General features: G+C 48.6%; 1 protein-coding gene across 1 annotated transcript in view; it reads left to right on the plus strand.

Annotated features, from left to right (window-relative positions):
* LOC135809534 (myosin-VIIa-like) overlaps nt 1–15,056 on the plus strand; it is a 37,864-nt gene that overhangs the window by 3,595 nt on the left and 19,213 nt on the right. Inside the window, exons 4-24 of the mRNA XM_065322895.1 lie at nt 255–329; nt 609–793; nt 2,855–2,976; nt 3,538–3,680; nt 4,272–4,385; nt 4,900–4,968; nt 5,587–5,671; nt 5,953–6,215; nt 6,404–6,613; nt 7,271–7,345; nt 7,838–7,973; nt 8,360–8,466; nt 9,038–9,175; nt 9,746–9,807; nt 10,393–10,579; nt 11,138–11,317; nt 12,947–13,042; nt 13,545–13,667; nt 13,925–14,032; nt 14,393–14,533; nt 14,810–14,884. Of these exons, the coding sequence (XP_065178967.1) occupies nt 255–329; nt 609–793; nt 2,855–2,976; nt 3,538–3,680; nt 4,272–4,385; nt 4,900–4,968; nt 5,587–5,671; nt 5,953–6,215; nt 6,404–6,613; nt 7,271–7,345; nt 7,838–7,973; nt 8,360–8,466; nt 9,038–9,175; nt 9,746–9,807; nt 10,393–10,579; nt 11,138–11,317; nt 12,947–13,042; nt 13,545–13,667; nt 13,925–14,032; nt 14,393–14,533; nt 14,810–14,884 (2,694 nt within the window). The remainder of the gene's footprint in view (nt 1–254; nt 330–608; nt 794–2,854; nt 2,977–3,537; nt 3,681–4,271; nt 4,386–4,899; nt 4,969–5,586; nt 5,672–5,952; nt 6,216–6,403; nt 6,614–7,270; nt 7,346–7,837; nt 7,974–8,359; nt 8,467–9,037; nt 9,176–9,745; nt 9,808–10,392; nt 10,580–11,137; nt 11,318–12,946; nt 13,043–13,544; nt 13,668–13,924; nt 14,033–14,392; nt 14,534–14,809; nt 14,885–15,056) is intronic.

Below are 15,056 nucleotides of genomic sequence, written 5' to 3' on the forward strand. Positions count from 1 at the left end.
TGTGTGTGTGTGTGTGTGTGTGTGTGTGTGTGTGTGTGTGTGTGTGTGTGTGTGTGTGTGTGTGCATGCGTGTGTGTGTGTGTGTGGACGAGGAGGAGGAGGAGGAGGAGAGGTGCACATGTGCGTATACATGTGTTGTATGTGTGTGTGTGGGGGGGGGGGGGGGGGGGTATACGAGTGCTTGTGCATGGGGTAGATTTATTTTATGCTTGTCTTTTGCATCTATTATAGCCATTCTTCCATTCTGTTGACAGATTCATCTCGGTGACCTCAATGAAGCTGGAATCTTGCACAACTTGCTGAAGCGCTACAATGAGGAGAAGATCTATGTAAGGAACTGGCTTAGATTCTTCCCAATGCAATGGTTGCATGTTCGCCTCGACTCTTTTACACTCAGTAGGCACTGCATGCACATGGCTGTATGAGGCCTCAAAGTGAATGGCAATGTCCAGGAGCAACTCGGATTGGACGTAATAACTCTGCAGTTGTTATGAACCATGTTCTTTGGCCAATGTTTAATGCACACCAGGATTTGGACTTGATATTGCTGCGGCTGGTATGACTGTATGAGCCATGCTGTTGCGGTATTCTCTGCTTGTTTCCATCAGACGTTCACTGGCAGCATCCTGGTGGCCATCAACCCGTACCAGATCTTCTCCATCTACGGTCAAGAGTACATCAAACGCTACCAGGACAAGAAGATCGGCGAGCTGCCGCCGCACGTCTTTGCCATCGCCGACAATGCGTACTACTTCATGAAGCGCGGACAGCGTGATCAGTGTATCATCATTAGGTGAGACTGGGTAACGACGTGTTACCAAGACCAGTGGCGGATCCAGGACTTGGCCGAAGAGGGGGCCCAAGGTATCCCCCCCCCCCCCAAAACAAAACAACAAATACAACAACAACAAAGTCCTGAAGTTGTGAAGAGCTGTTGTATTTAGGGTCCGGCGGATTCTGCCGGCAGAAAAATTGGCAGAATTCGATACTTTTTCTGGTAAGTTTCATGCATGTTTGGTATGTGGATAAAAAATGGAGCAGAATTCGAAGAATTGCCCGCCATAAGGTTTATATGGTTCTGCCAATTTCACTGCTTTTCGAGCAGAATATGCCACCTTTTCGAGCAGAATCCGCCGGTCCCTAGTTTTATTCCATTCTCACGACATTTTCAAACTGCGCGGGAACATTTCCACTCGACAGCGGCCGCGACGGACCTTTGGACGGCTCTTCAACGCGAGCTCTCTTATCTACCGGTCCACTGAAGAACGACCTGATGTCGGACCCTTTTGTTAAGGAAATGGTTGTAGGCTTCTCCCCCTGGCCCCGGTCACTCAACAACGCACCATTCAGTTAGCTTCCATACTAGTATTCACTTCAATAATAAACGGCGAGGGCACAGGAGGAGAAAGACGAAAAGACTAGACAGAAAACGACGACGGGAAAGACTCCCGAGAAAAGACTCAAAGAAAACAACAACGAACAAGCAGTAATAAACCGACGACAAATCGAGACGACCAATCAGGGACCAATACGTACAGAACACATGACCAAGACCAAGACAACCACACCACGGACGAATCACACACGACTCTCATTCCCAGACCAAACTAGCACTGCGCATGTACAGCATTCACTTGACAGTCACTCTCACACAGACGGAAGCACATCCTCACACTCTGACAACGCGTACTCTTGCATGCACCACATACCATAAACGTCACACATCACACCATACTCGCGCGTACACATAGACCATATATGACATCAGACACTGGACTCCACAAGACAAGAACCAAATACAACGACATGCGTAAATCATAGTCGTACTACAAATTCGTCACACTTTCCTCTTCATCGCATGTCTGAAGGTAACCCGTTGGCTACAAGCGAAGTAGAGAGCTAGAGAGCGTTAAGTTTCTGACAAGTGAAAAAGAAAAAAGGAAGGGCGAAGTCGACAGCACCGTACCGTGCACCATACAGGACTTCAGCCCAACGCGATCGCTGCACTATAGTATGTACCAGGCCCTGCATTTTTGGCACGTTTTTCACATGTTTGAAGTGCGGCCGTGTCCTCAGGTCGCAGTGCGTACAGACTAGTTGTACACAGCGCGCTGACTAGTACAGTGCGTAGACAGACTACACCGGACACGTATAAAAGTACCCAGCACGCGTGACCTACTTGGCACGCCAAGACATTTCGAGCGCTCATTCTCATGTTCTACCATGTTCTACAGTCTACTGTAATCCTAGACCAAGGTCGAAATTTTCAAAGGGGGGGGGGCAGGCCCCCTGCCCCCCCCCCCCCCTGGATCCGCCACTGAAGACAACCACTTGCAGAGCGGTAGCAATTCGTTCCTTGTGACTTGTGGCGGCTACCTTTCGAAAACTGATGATTTGTGTGGGTAACTGAGGTGTGCACACAATTAGAAGGACCACGATCTGCGTATGCCCGTCATTCCGTGCCTTCAGGCGACTGTATGTAGCCCGAGTCGAAAGAAGAGCACCTCGAACTTATGAATAGGTTCTGACTGGCAAGCCGCAGCCGTTGCAACGAATTTTGAAACGAGGGCATTATGGGCAGGCCAATTTTTCATTGCAGTGTCGGTCTAGTCTGCCTGACTGGTGATGCGTCCAGTGTGTTCGGCAGTGCACCGCCAGTCACGCTTTTCACACGGACATGCTGATTACGTATTTGCTTCACAGCTCATTCAACCTCTCTATGATCAGTTACATGGTGTGTGTGTGTGTGTATAATAAGTGAGATATGACTTCACAGCAAGACAGTGAATTGAGTTTCTCTGCAATAGTACAGGAAACAAATCTTTTCCCTGATCCCTGGCTTTGTATTTGACAGTGGTGAGAGTGGTGCAGGCAAGACAGAAAGCACCAAGCTCATCCTCAACTTCCTGGCAGCGACTAGTGGACAGCATTCATGGATCGAGCAGCAGATCATCCAGGCCAATCCCATCATGGAAGGTGAGAAGCTTTGTTTTTCATGGCTGACTGTAGCGAAAGAGTGCAGAAAATCGTATTTTTCACTACCGTGAGTGTGATTGCTCTGGTAGACCACAACCCCATGCACTGAACAGTTGCTCTGTGAGTGAACATTGCCGTATTTCCCCATTCTCCTCCAATTGGATCCTTTTTAAGTTCTCCCTTGGATTGTATCAGATCTGGGACGGTATGGTGCTGGCCCGTTCATACTACATGTCGATTGGGTAGCGGGAAGCTGCATAACAGAGCTAGAGCCTAGGATAGAAAGCTGTCATTGGTTCAGTGTTAGTGCATGCATGCCCCCCATCCACTTTTCCCAGTCCAAACACAACTCTGCAGTACACAGATACACATATGACTGATTGACTACAGTACTGTGCAACCTTCTATTCCTGGGTGTAGAGTTCAAGTGGATGACATCATAGAGAGACAGTATATGACATAATTGTGTATGCTCTGTATTGAGTGGCAACTCCTTGCCTGATATCTGCTGGCAATTATGCTATGCATTCAAGTGCTGCCGTGTGTGCGGTTTGCGTACAGCTTTCGGCAACGCCAAGACAATTCGCAATGACAATTCCAGTCGCTTCGGCAAGTACATTGACATTCATTTCACCAAGGCTGGTGTCATCGAAGGCGCCAAGATCCAGCAGTACTTGCTGGAGAAGTCTCGCATCGTTGGCCAGGTAAGATACACATGAACTGACAGAAATCGAGCGCTCCAGCAGGTTAAGGCACACTGCCTCTGTGAACTGGCAGGATGTTGCTCTCAGTGGCTTCGGCAGGTCATTCAGGCACTGGGCGGGGTCAGTGTTGCATGCGAGGCCACCCGTGATGCAAGAAACTGTTTGTCATAAATTCATAATCCCATGTATTAAATCCGGGAAGGAGTGAGGTGGCTAGTAGGGATGAGGAGTGGGTTAAGGGGTGGGGTGAGGGGTGGGGTGGTTAGTGGGGGTGAGGAGTGGGGTGAGGGGTGGGGTGGTTAGTGGGGGTGAGGAGTGGGATGAGGGGTGGAACATGTATATCTTTACTAGGGCATTGCTGTTCATCTGTGTTGCATGGATGTACCGGTAACACACCATGCTGGTAGTGTGTTGTTTTCCTCATTGTACCCTACAGTTGCAATGTACATTTCAGAACATGTAATACGGTGATTGAACTAGGTAGCTAGTGCTTGTTATACCTGTGCTAAGCTGATGATGTGCACCTCAGAGCTGTTCTTGCTCATTCAAACCATTTCCATTTGTATCGGTTGTTTCTTCTGGTTGTCTTAGGCTGATGGCGAACGCAATTATCACGTGTTCTACCGGATGATTTCTGGCATGACCGCGGAAGAGAAAGGAAAACTGCACTTGAAGGACGCCAAGGATTTCTACTACCTGATCCAGGTACAACTAGTTGGCTTACGATGGCCTCACTTAATTGTCTGTGTATACACACACTGCTCTAACACATTGATGTATCAGGGGCGTCGGAAGGTATTCAACACTGGCGCGGCCATGATCGCATGAATGGGTGGAGGGTCCAGGGGTTCCTCCCCCCGGGAGAACTTTATGGAAATTGGGTCCAAATAGCCCATATTCCATAGCTTCAAAAATCCCAAGATGAAATTATTGGCGTGGCCTTGGTCGCACCTGCCGCACCGGTTCCGACGCCTCTGTGTATGTGCACATTGTATCCCAGCTCAAGGAGCACACAGAGTTACTATTCCTATATGCTATATGCTACATGATCAGTAGTTCCATATCTACATGCAAGGAGTCTATCGGCTGATCAATCTTGTATCCGTACTGTGTACTTGTGTGTGTGTGTGTGTGTGTGTGTGTGTGTGTGTGTGTGTGTGTGTGTGTGGTGTGTGTGCATGCATGTGTACTTGTGTGTGTGTCCATTGTTGCTACACAGGGCAACTCGCTGACATGTGACGGGATGGACGATAACAAGGAATTTGCACTCATCAAGGATGCCATGAAGGTGAGCTGAGTTGTGTGGTACAACACGAGTGTATTCCCGCAACACACACACACACACACACACACACACACACACACACACACACACACACACACACACACACACACACACACATACATACACACACGCACACACGTGGCTACGTGGGAGCACCCTACGAATGTAACGGAAATTCGGGTATTTTTGGGGTTCTGTGGCTACTATCGAAGGTTCGTACCGAACTTCTCGGATGTTGCTCTAAACCCCTCACTCAGTTGACTAAACACACACACACACACACACACACACACACACACACACACACACACACACACACACACACACACACACACACACATTTATTCAGCACAACATTGCCGCCGGGATAGATTAAATACAGTCTCCACGGTCATCTGTGAACAAACCATATCACGTGTGGATTGAAATGAGCATTTGAGAATCCAGTTCCACAGCTTCACAGTGCATGTGTTTGCCATGGACAAGTATGTGTATTAGGCTGGCGTGTGTGCGTCTTCATGCATACTCTATGCTGGACTAGGACTTTCTTATGTACTTCAAACATTTCTGGCTGATGTGAATATCTGCTTGTCTGCTGTTGTGTGACTTTGACGCCTGCAGATTCTGACATTCACGGACCAGGAGCAGTGGAACATCTGGGAGCAGACAGCGGCCGTGCTACACTTGGGTAACATCAAGTTTGAAGGTGAGCTGCCGCGCACGGTAAAGCTGTGAGGTGCTGTTGATGCTGTGAGGCGCTGTTGATGCTGTGAGGCGCTGTTGATGACTTACACAAGCACTGTGTCCTGGCACGCGGACATTGTGCACAATATTTGTGAAAACTGAAAAGGCAGGATTATGGTGCGAAAACGACAAACCAGCAACTCACTCTCGTTCGGCTGCCTGACTGCGTGTATGTGTGTGTGTGTGTGTGTGTGTGTGTGTGTGTGTGTGTGTGTACGTGTGTGCATGTGTATCACATTGTAGAGATGGAAATCAACAACATGGCAGCATGTCGCATCATCAACGAAGAAGTGGCTCATCTTGCTGCCAAGCTCCTTCAGGTCGATGGAAACGAGCTGGTCAAGTCTTTGACTCATCGCACAACGTTCGCTCACGGAGAAGTCATTGTGACACCACTGAGTGCTGCGCAAGCCCTGGATGTGAGGGATGCATTTGTCAAGGGCATCTATGGTCGCGTGTTCATCTGGATTGTGAACAAGATCAACATCGTCATCTACAAGGAGCCAGTAAGCAATGGTCTTCTATTGGTGTTCGCTAGAACTAGGGATTGGTGTTCGCTAGAACTAGGGATTGGTGTTCGCTAGAACTAGGGATTGGTGTTCGCTAGAACTAGGGATGTGTGAATGAAAACGAGACTGTACATGTGGGTGGGTGTGTTTGTGTGTTTTTCGCACGTGTGTGCATGTCAATGCAGCCATCACGTCATGAGACGTACCTGTCTATTGGCGTACTGGACATCTTTGGATTCGAGAACTTTGGTGTGAACTCATTCGAGCAGCTGTGCATCAACTACACCAATGAGAACCTGCAACAGTTCTTTGTGCAGCACATCTTCAAACTTGAACAGCAAGAGTACGACAGAGAGAACATCAGCTGGGAACACATCGAGTTTGTTGACAATCAGGTTAGACTAGGAATCAGGTTAGAGGTTAGACCCTTTCCCACTCCACCACAGTACTGTACAGTGAAATCTGTGTAAGACGACCACCGCCACCGCTCAAGGGACCTTCGAAACGTGGTCTCTGTTACCAGGTGGTCTCCTTATCCAGGGTCGTTTGACTGGAAATAGCCTCCCGTGGTCCTGGTTTCAGTGGTCTTCTAGGACAGGTGGTCTTCTAGGACAGGTGGTCTTCTAGGACAGGTGGTCTTCTAGGACAGGTGGTCTTCTAGGACAGGTGGTCACCTTATCCGAGTGGTCGCCTAGACAGGTTTTAATGCACGTGCAACTCTGAGAAGACCGGCATACATACCCCCATGGGCAGCGGACAATTGTACTAAGTATCCCAGGTACTCAGTCTTCTCCTTATATACTTCAGTATGGATCAATACACGGGCCGTACTCTGGACAAAATTCATACTGAGCAAGAGCATGTCTTATCAGAGTACGCACCAGGTGATCCTCACTGTGCTATCAGTCTGCCAAGAATGCTTCAACTGCATGCGTATATGACCCACAGTTGATCTCTGTCATCCGTTGCACTTCCTGTGGTATGATACAGGGGCAAAGTACCACTGTTCTGTAATCTTGTTCTTACCACTTGTACATCTCTACTGTCTACAGGTATGCCTGGATCTGATTGCCGTGAAGCCAATGAACATCATTGCTCTTGTCGACGAGGAGAGCCGCTTTCCAAAGGTTAGGGCAAGCGTGACATGTGTAACATCCTAGGCAGTGTGTGTGTGTGTGTGTGTGTGTGTGTGTTTTCAAGACTGGTGTGATCTGAGGGTGGCCGTACAAGTTCCTGAAGCCACCCATTCGGTAAGGGACGAACATCGCTCGCTTGACTAGTTTGTGCGTGCGTGTACATCCTTATAGAGTGATCCAGTCATGGGACTCATTGCGTTAGGCCCTGTATAAGGTGGTTACCCGCTCGTGTTTTCAAAGCGACATGGTTTTATTTCACGTCTCTCATCTGCCCACCATTTCTGCAAGTAAGACAAAATTCGGTGGCAAAATATTGATTTTAATGTTCCCCCTCCTCCCCCCCCCCCACAATGAAGAATAATTTGCTTTGATAAGCAATCGGAAACCTTGGATGGTCCCTTATAATCTGGTTGGGTTCCTAATTCTAGTTATCAACCCCAATACTTTGCGTAACTCATCAGTGTTTGTCTGTTGTTACTGCAGGGCACTGATGCATCTCTGCTGATCAAACTGCACAAGCAACACGCCGAACACATTCACTACCTCAAGCCCAAGTCGGCGCAAAACACCACGTTTGGAGTGCGACACTTTGCCGGCGATGTGTACTACGAGAGCAGAGGTCAGTGTGCATGCCGCTACCTGTGCTGCATTGTATTCACCAGGCCTGTGTCGGTAATGATTGGTAGTGCAAGCAGTCACAATCCATGAGAATAACTAGTGGAACAAGTAAACATACATTCCTAGCAGCCAATATCACCTGTATTCAAACCTTAGTAGATTCCTACAATTTCCATGAAAGTTAAAGCAAGTGGACAATGCGCTGGTTACACTACATGGACACACACACACAGAGGGAGAGTTCATGACCAACAGGGGCAAGTTTGTCTTGGTAGCACTCAAGTTGAAAGACCAGTAATCCACACTCTGCCAACATCTATTAGGCACAGGCCACTATTGAGCATTTTATGCTACTTTCACGGCATTTCCTATTTGCCCCGTGCGTAGGTTTCTTGGAAAAGAACCGTGACACGTTCAGTGCGGACTTGATCGACTTGCTGACAGTGTCCAAGTGCGCATTCCTGGCATCCCTCTTCATCAAGGAGAAGAAGATGGTAAGGTCTTTTCCAGGGGTGCCTTCATCGGCTGCCATAACAACCCATTCTTGAGCACCCCATCTCTCATATCCCATTCCACATACCTACCCACATCCCCAGTCCCATATCACATACCCATACCACATACCACATACATCGTGCCTTTTTCCCTCGTGCCATGTAACCCTAATCCCATACCTCATTCCCAAACCACATCCCCTACCCGCATACCACATCCCCCTACCCCATACCACACACCCCGCCCTCATACTTCATGCGCCGTGTCACAAACCTCAGCCCGCACACCGAATGTCCCATATCCCATACACGCACACTGCTTGCTGCTCCCTCAGTACGCTGACTTTTCCAACTATTATGTCATGCAGTATGATACCCTACAAAGAGGATGCCATCCATCCGGCAATGCCCGCTGTATGGCGTACACACACATTGGCATTATCAGTAAGACATGCAGACACTGTGGACAAATACTCAATACTCTGGACGAATAGGTTTGCGATGTGTAAACACGCACGGCTAACCAACACGCACGTTCGCACTGCTCTTCTGCACACGCACACGTGCACAGGGCACGGAAACGCGCAAGAAGTCGCCGACGCTGGGTGCTCAGTTCAAGACCTCGCTCGACCTGCTCATGAAGACACTGAGCGCCTGCCAGCCATTCTTTGTGCGCTGCGTCAAACCCAACGAGTTCAAGAAGGCGAAGGTAGGTAGCTGTGCACTTTCCATATAATAATATCTTATGGTCGCAACAGCTCATGGAAATCATAATATACACTGTACGGAGCATGCACTAGTTCTTCTGCATTCCACTACCTGTCATTGTATGTCATGTGAAAGCACCGTATAATATGTACATTGTACACGCTTGTTGGAATCGTGGTGAAAGCTACTCCACTTGCATTCGTGGATGGCAGAAGACTGTAATGCCTTGTGAGCGGGGAGATACTGTGTTGTTGAGCATACGGAACTGGGACCTTTGGAGAAGACCCGTTACCTTTGCTCTGACCAACACTACCAGTACAGATGGAGGAGTTCCGCTAGTATAGGACGTTGTCAAATAACAAGCAAGCCCGCTTCTCATGTGGCCCCTGACTTGGCCTTCCCTGTGCCGGACGTCCTACGATGTACATAGACAATGTGCCTATGCGAAGCTGGTGTGTGAAACTGCAGCAGTTCAAACCGTGACTATAATCATATAAGAATATAATGTAATGCTATCTTGCTTGCCTCTCTGTCCTGTTCTCCGCTCTCCTTCCGTCCCGGCCGCATGCAGATGTTTGACCGTGAGTTGTGCACACGTCAGCTCCGTTACTCTGGTATGATGGAGACGATTAGGTGAGATGCTTGCGCCAGCAAACACAGCAAACACAGCAGTGCTATCTATGATATCTAGCTTCTAGAGGATATGCAGGCACATCGCCCGCTTGGGGAACGGGGGCACGTGCACCCCCCCCCCCCCTTTCCCCCTAAAAATGTCGACCTTGGTTCAGCATGCACATAATGACCATGAATGACATGCACCAGCCATCCTACACATATGCGGCCGTGCACCTCCCTGAAAGGGGGATCAGCTACACCACTGATATGCAATACGCGCCACATAGTACGTTTGCCACTCAAAGTTCCTCTTTATCATGTGTGACCCGGTATGGGTTTATCATGTGTGACCCGGTATGTGGTTTCTGCACTCACTTAACCCGCTGTAAACGGGCATTTCGCCACTTAGCTAGCTCCCATCTTAGCACAAGGCGGGTTTGACGTCATTGCAATGGAGTCAAGGTTACCTTCAGCCATGCCCATCCTTTACCCAGGTTGATTTTCTCAACATTGCCCCATGGTTGAATGTAATATTTGTTTGTTGAGAGTGACCTTGCAATGCCTGGTGCTTTTCATGCGTTTGGGTGCCATTTCTTCCAACAGAATCCGTCGGGCTGGTTATCCAATTCGCCATGCCTTCCAGGAGTTTGTCAATAGGTACTACATGTTAAAGAAAGGCCTGAAGGTGTCTGACAACTCCATCAATGTCATCGAGAAGTGCAAGAAGATTCTGATGAGCACGCTCGGTGAAGGTCTTTGGCAGATTGGCAAGACCAAAGTCTTCTTGAAGGTGAGATGGACCACTATGTACATGTGTGCCTGTAGAGGCAGAACATTTCGCCGGTCAATAATTTCGTCCAACTCCAAAGAAAAGGAGTTCGTCCGGTTGAAAATTTCGTCCATGGATCGTAAGAGTGTATAGAAAAGCTGGGCAAATCGACATTAGTCCAAGAGCTCCTTGGACGAAAAAGACGAAATTGAATATTTCTGCTTATACAGTATACATTATTTTGTGTGTGTGCACGTGTGTGTGTGTGTGTGTGTGTGTGTGTGTGTGTGTGTGTGTGTGTGTGTGTGTGTGTGTGTGTGTGTGTGTGTGTGTGCACATGCATGAATGCGTATGCGTGTGTGTTTTGTGCTTGTGTGTGTGTGGGGGGGGGGGGGCTCTTTTTGCTTATGTGGACTCCCATGGCCGACTGTCACCCTTTCCATAACATTGCCCTCTATTCCCATATCTGCGAGAAGGCAGCATTGATGGTTGATTGATAGATAGCTGAATGTTGGCAGCCAACTCGCTGGAAGCATGGACAAAGTCCAATTTTGCATGGCGTTATCTCTCTGCTCTCAGGACGAACATGACGTGAAGCTGGAGGAAACACGGGAGGCCATGCTCAGTGAGCGTGTCACCACCATTCAGAGAGTATGGCGCGGCTACAAGCAGCGCATCTACTTCAAGAAGCTGAAGAAGGCCTGCGTGATCATTCAGAAGGCGTGGAAGAAGTTCAGTGTCCGGCGCAAATATATCAAGGTAAGATACCCGATTCCTGATGTATTCGTCCACCACCGATAAATCACCGTGGACTGGTTTCTGTGATCGCTTTCCTTCTAGCGCGATAAACCGCGAGCCTTCATGTTCTAAAATCCTCTTGTTTTAGATAATTTTGAGGCTGTCGAGTATGAAAATCCGGTGTTCTCCCACGGGCAGAGTATGGATATGTTAGCACTTTGTAATGCCTCTGCGCAAAGCGCAGCTCCATGTCTATTCCCAGCACGGCATGTGTGGCATCAGTGGAAAGGCAATGACCTCGGCTACCTACTAAACAAATAGCATCGGCCCGAGAGAAATGGCCAAAAGAGAAAATAGAAGTGGGCTCGAAGTCATCCCAAACAGCTGCCATGCGTAGGCCCATTGCTGTTGTACACGCAAGTTGTGACGGCAGTTTTCACTTGTCAGCGCGACGGTACTGAACTCCCTACCCATGGGGTACGCCTTATCAGATTTTTACGTTCCGGATAACAAAACATGCTGTAGCAGCATACCAGGCAGCTCATGCTAGACCGTACAGGGACTCTGGCAGAATGCACCATCCAGTGTGCACATACGCTGTACACATACAATTACACTGTACACACACTATCTACGCATACACTGTACACACACACTGTACTACACATACACGGTAGCATGCAACTGAGCGGCACTAGTAACTTAGAGGAGTGGCATCTAGACTGCAAAGTAGGGAAATTCCCTCTGCTCACACAGTGCTCAACACCCCGGTGGCGTCGCCAGGTAGAGCCTCTCCTAGCATTCAAGGTGGAACAAGGTTTTAAATGTGGACACAAATCTCACGAAAAACACGACCGACGGGCAACAAATTTAACACAGGGTACCAGGGGTTGGTCAGGGTCCTGGAAAACCAGCCTTTAATTGATACCATGACTGATTAGGGATCTGTCTACTGTGAGTGTTGCTCTGTCATGTTTGGGCCAGAGATGTGACAAATGCGGTTGCTGAATTGGGCCGGATGTTTCACACCCGTACATTTTAAAAGTATGTTGGCATGCTCCGAACATGTTGGCACGCTAGCGCTCACAGCACCTGCTCCAGTGTCTTGTACCCATGCACATATCACAGACACAGTGACGGTGTTGAGGCTGGGTAGCATGGAGGACGGAGTCTGTGCTGGTAGCGATAGCAGTCAATAAAAATGAACTCCAGCAAACAGCACGGAGGACAGAGTCTGTGCTGGTAGCGATAGCAGTCCATGAAAATGAACTCCAGCAAACAGCACGGAGGACAGAGTCCGTGCTGGTAGCGATAGCAGTCAATGAAAATGAACTCCAGCAAACAGCACGGAGGACAGAGTCTGTGCTGGTAGCGATAGCAGTCAATGAAAATGAACTCCAGCAAACAGCACGAAGGACAGGGTCTGTGCTGGTAGCGATAGCAGTAAATGAAAATCCAGCAAACAGTAGACTGTAGTACATAGAGTGTTAATCTCTGGCAACGGCCTGAGCACTCAACGTGCAGAATAGTCCTTATCCAACTCCCACCATGCTCGTGGCAGAACCTGAACAACTAGTACCAGTAGCAGCCAATTTAACCCTGTTGCAATATCATTCTGAGGCCTCTCTATGTACTTATAATGTGTGGCAGATGCGTCGTGGCTTTATGAGGCTCCAGGCAACCTTCCGCATGAGGAAGTTGACGCGTGACTACAGGAAGATGCGTGCAAGAGTCTATGGCTTCCAGGTACGTCATGGACGTGTCTTTTCATTGTTGTGCTGTTTTTCAGTGTTGAACTGCTTGCGACGTGTGTTGCAACATGATTTCAGTGTCGTGATACTGAACGTGCCCCTGGCACTGACAAAGATCTATGGTGATTCTGATTTCAGTTTGACTCGAACAGGGTGTCTGACATGTGCAAGAACATCATTTTGTTGGAGCTATCTCAGTCGGCTGTAGTCTGCAAGTTCTCAGTGGCGTTCTAAGTGTGTGTGTGAAGGGCACGAGAGCAGTTTCAGTGATTGTAACATTATTTTATGTTTGCTAAACCTGTGTATCAGGAAATCACAAGTTAGCAATGGCACTAGGCTGAATTCGTGGCATTGAGCAAGGGTTTAGCAACTTAGCTTACGTAGCAAATCACATGGCATGCATGATCCAGCTGACTAGTTAGAATGAATGGACCTGAGCTTCAATGCTAAAATGCTGTTCTTTGCTTTCCCTTGCACGTTGTCCACCTCATCTCCAGTGCCATTGCCGTGGATTCCTACAACGCAAGGAGTTCAAGCGACGGAGAAAGTCAGTGATCCTCCTGCAGACCCACTTCAGGATACTGCTGGCAAAGAGAATGCTACGGCAGCTGAAACTGAAGGTATGAAGAATTTTCATCCCCCCCCCCCCCCCCTGCACGCACGCACACACATGCATGCACGTACGCACACAAGTTGTCCTACTGTAGCTGCATACACAGTCCGAGCAGACTTGTGCCCATGCACAAACATAAACGCTAGTTCTCTTTGCACTCACCGCTCAGGTGTAATTGCTCACAGCATGAACCAGTGGGACTTTAGTCCCAATGACCGGCGCACTTCTGATACTTCTGACTTTTCGGTATGTCCTCTTTTATAGAAAAAGCGCAGAGAAGAAGCAGAAAGACTAAGGCGCGAGGAAGAAGAGCGTCTGCGACAGGAAATGGAGGCGGAGGCAGCACGCAGCGAAGCAGAGCGCCACCATCAGGTCAGAGCCGGATAGAGCTATTTCATTTTACTTACTCCTACTACGCACTATAGCACTTTAAACAAACCCTACATAATTGTACACCTTTACTGTTTGGCTCCGCACTTGCCTGGAAGTGTGGCTACGAGAAGCTAGTGAAACACCCATTGGTCTGTCTGCTGGTTTGCCTGCTAGTTCTCCAAGCTGGTAGTTCTCCAAGCTGGCAGTTCTCCAAGTGTCTGCTGGTTTGCCTGCTAGTTCTCCAAGCCCCCAGTCACCAGGTTTTTCAACACAATGACAGGACCAGAAGTTTGCGCTGCCAACCACACCAATACGAACAAAAGATGATTATTTGTTGCGGCTTGCTTTCTGTTCTTACAGGAAGAGCTAGCTCGCCTGGAACGCGAACGCGTGGCGGAAGAAGAGCGTCTCAAGAAAGAGGCCGAGGAGAAGAAACGTCTGGCCGAGGAAGCTGAAAAGGAGGCAGAGCGTCGTAGGCAAGAAGTGGATGAGACCAAGATGGTAGGTTTGTGCCATGCCTAGTAATATTATGACTCCCTTCATTGTCATCATTCATATTGTACATGCGCAGGAAATGCATGGTCTTTTTGCCTTGACGGATTCTGAGGTTGAGACACAACAGTTTGACATGCGCAAAACTTGAAAGTCATGACCTCGGGCACGAATCGACTTCTTTCTCGCTGTTTTTGTGTGTGTGTGTGTGTGTGTGTGTGTGTGTGTGTGTGTGTGTGTGTGTGTGTGTGTGCGCGCGCGCGTGCACGTGCGTGTGAACTGCAGGTTGCTGAAGTGTTTGAGTTCTTGCCAGAGGGCGAACAGGACACGAGCAATGCTGGAGTACCGGAGGCGTTCAAGGTACAGTACTGTACCATAGCCTACAATGCAGTGAATGTCACAGTACATCAGTACATCAGTACATCTCTTTTTAACGAACTTATCTTTAACCCTTTATGTACCGCGCATCTAATGTATGCGTAGGGTACTCCTCGTCAATGATGGACCTATAGGATAAAATCTAGACGCATTT

This window comes from Sycon ciliatum, chromosome 2 (assembly GCF_964019385.1).
Source record: "Sycon ciliatum chromosome 2, ocSycCili1.1, whole genome shotgun sequence".
NCBI lineage: Eukaryota > Metazoa > Porifera > Calcarea > Leucosolenida > Sycettidae > Sycon > Sycon ciliatum.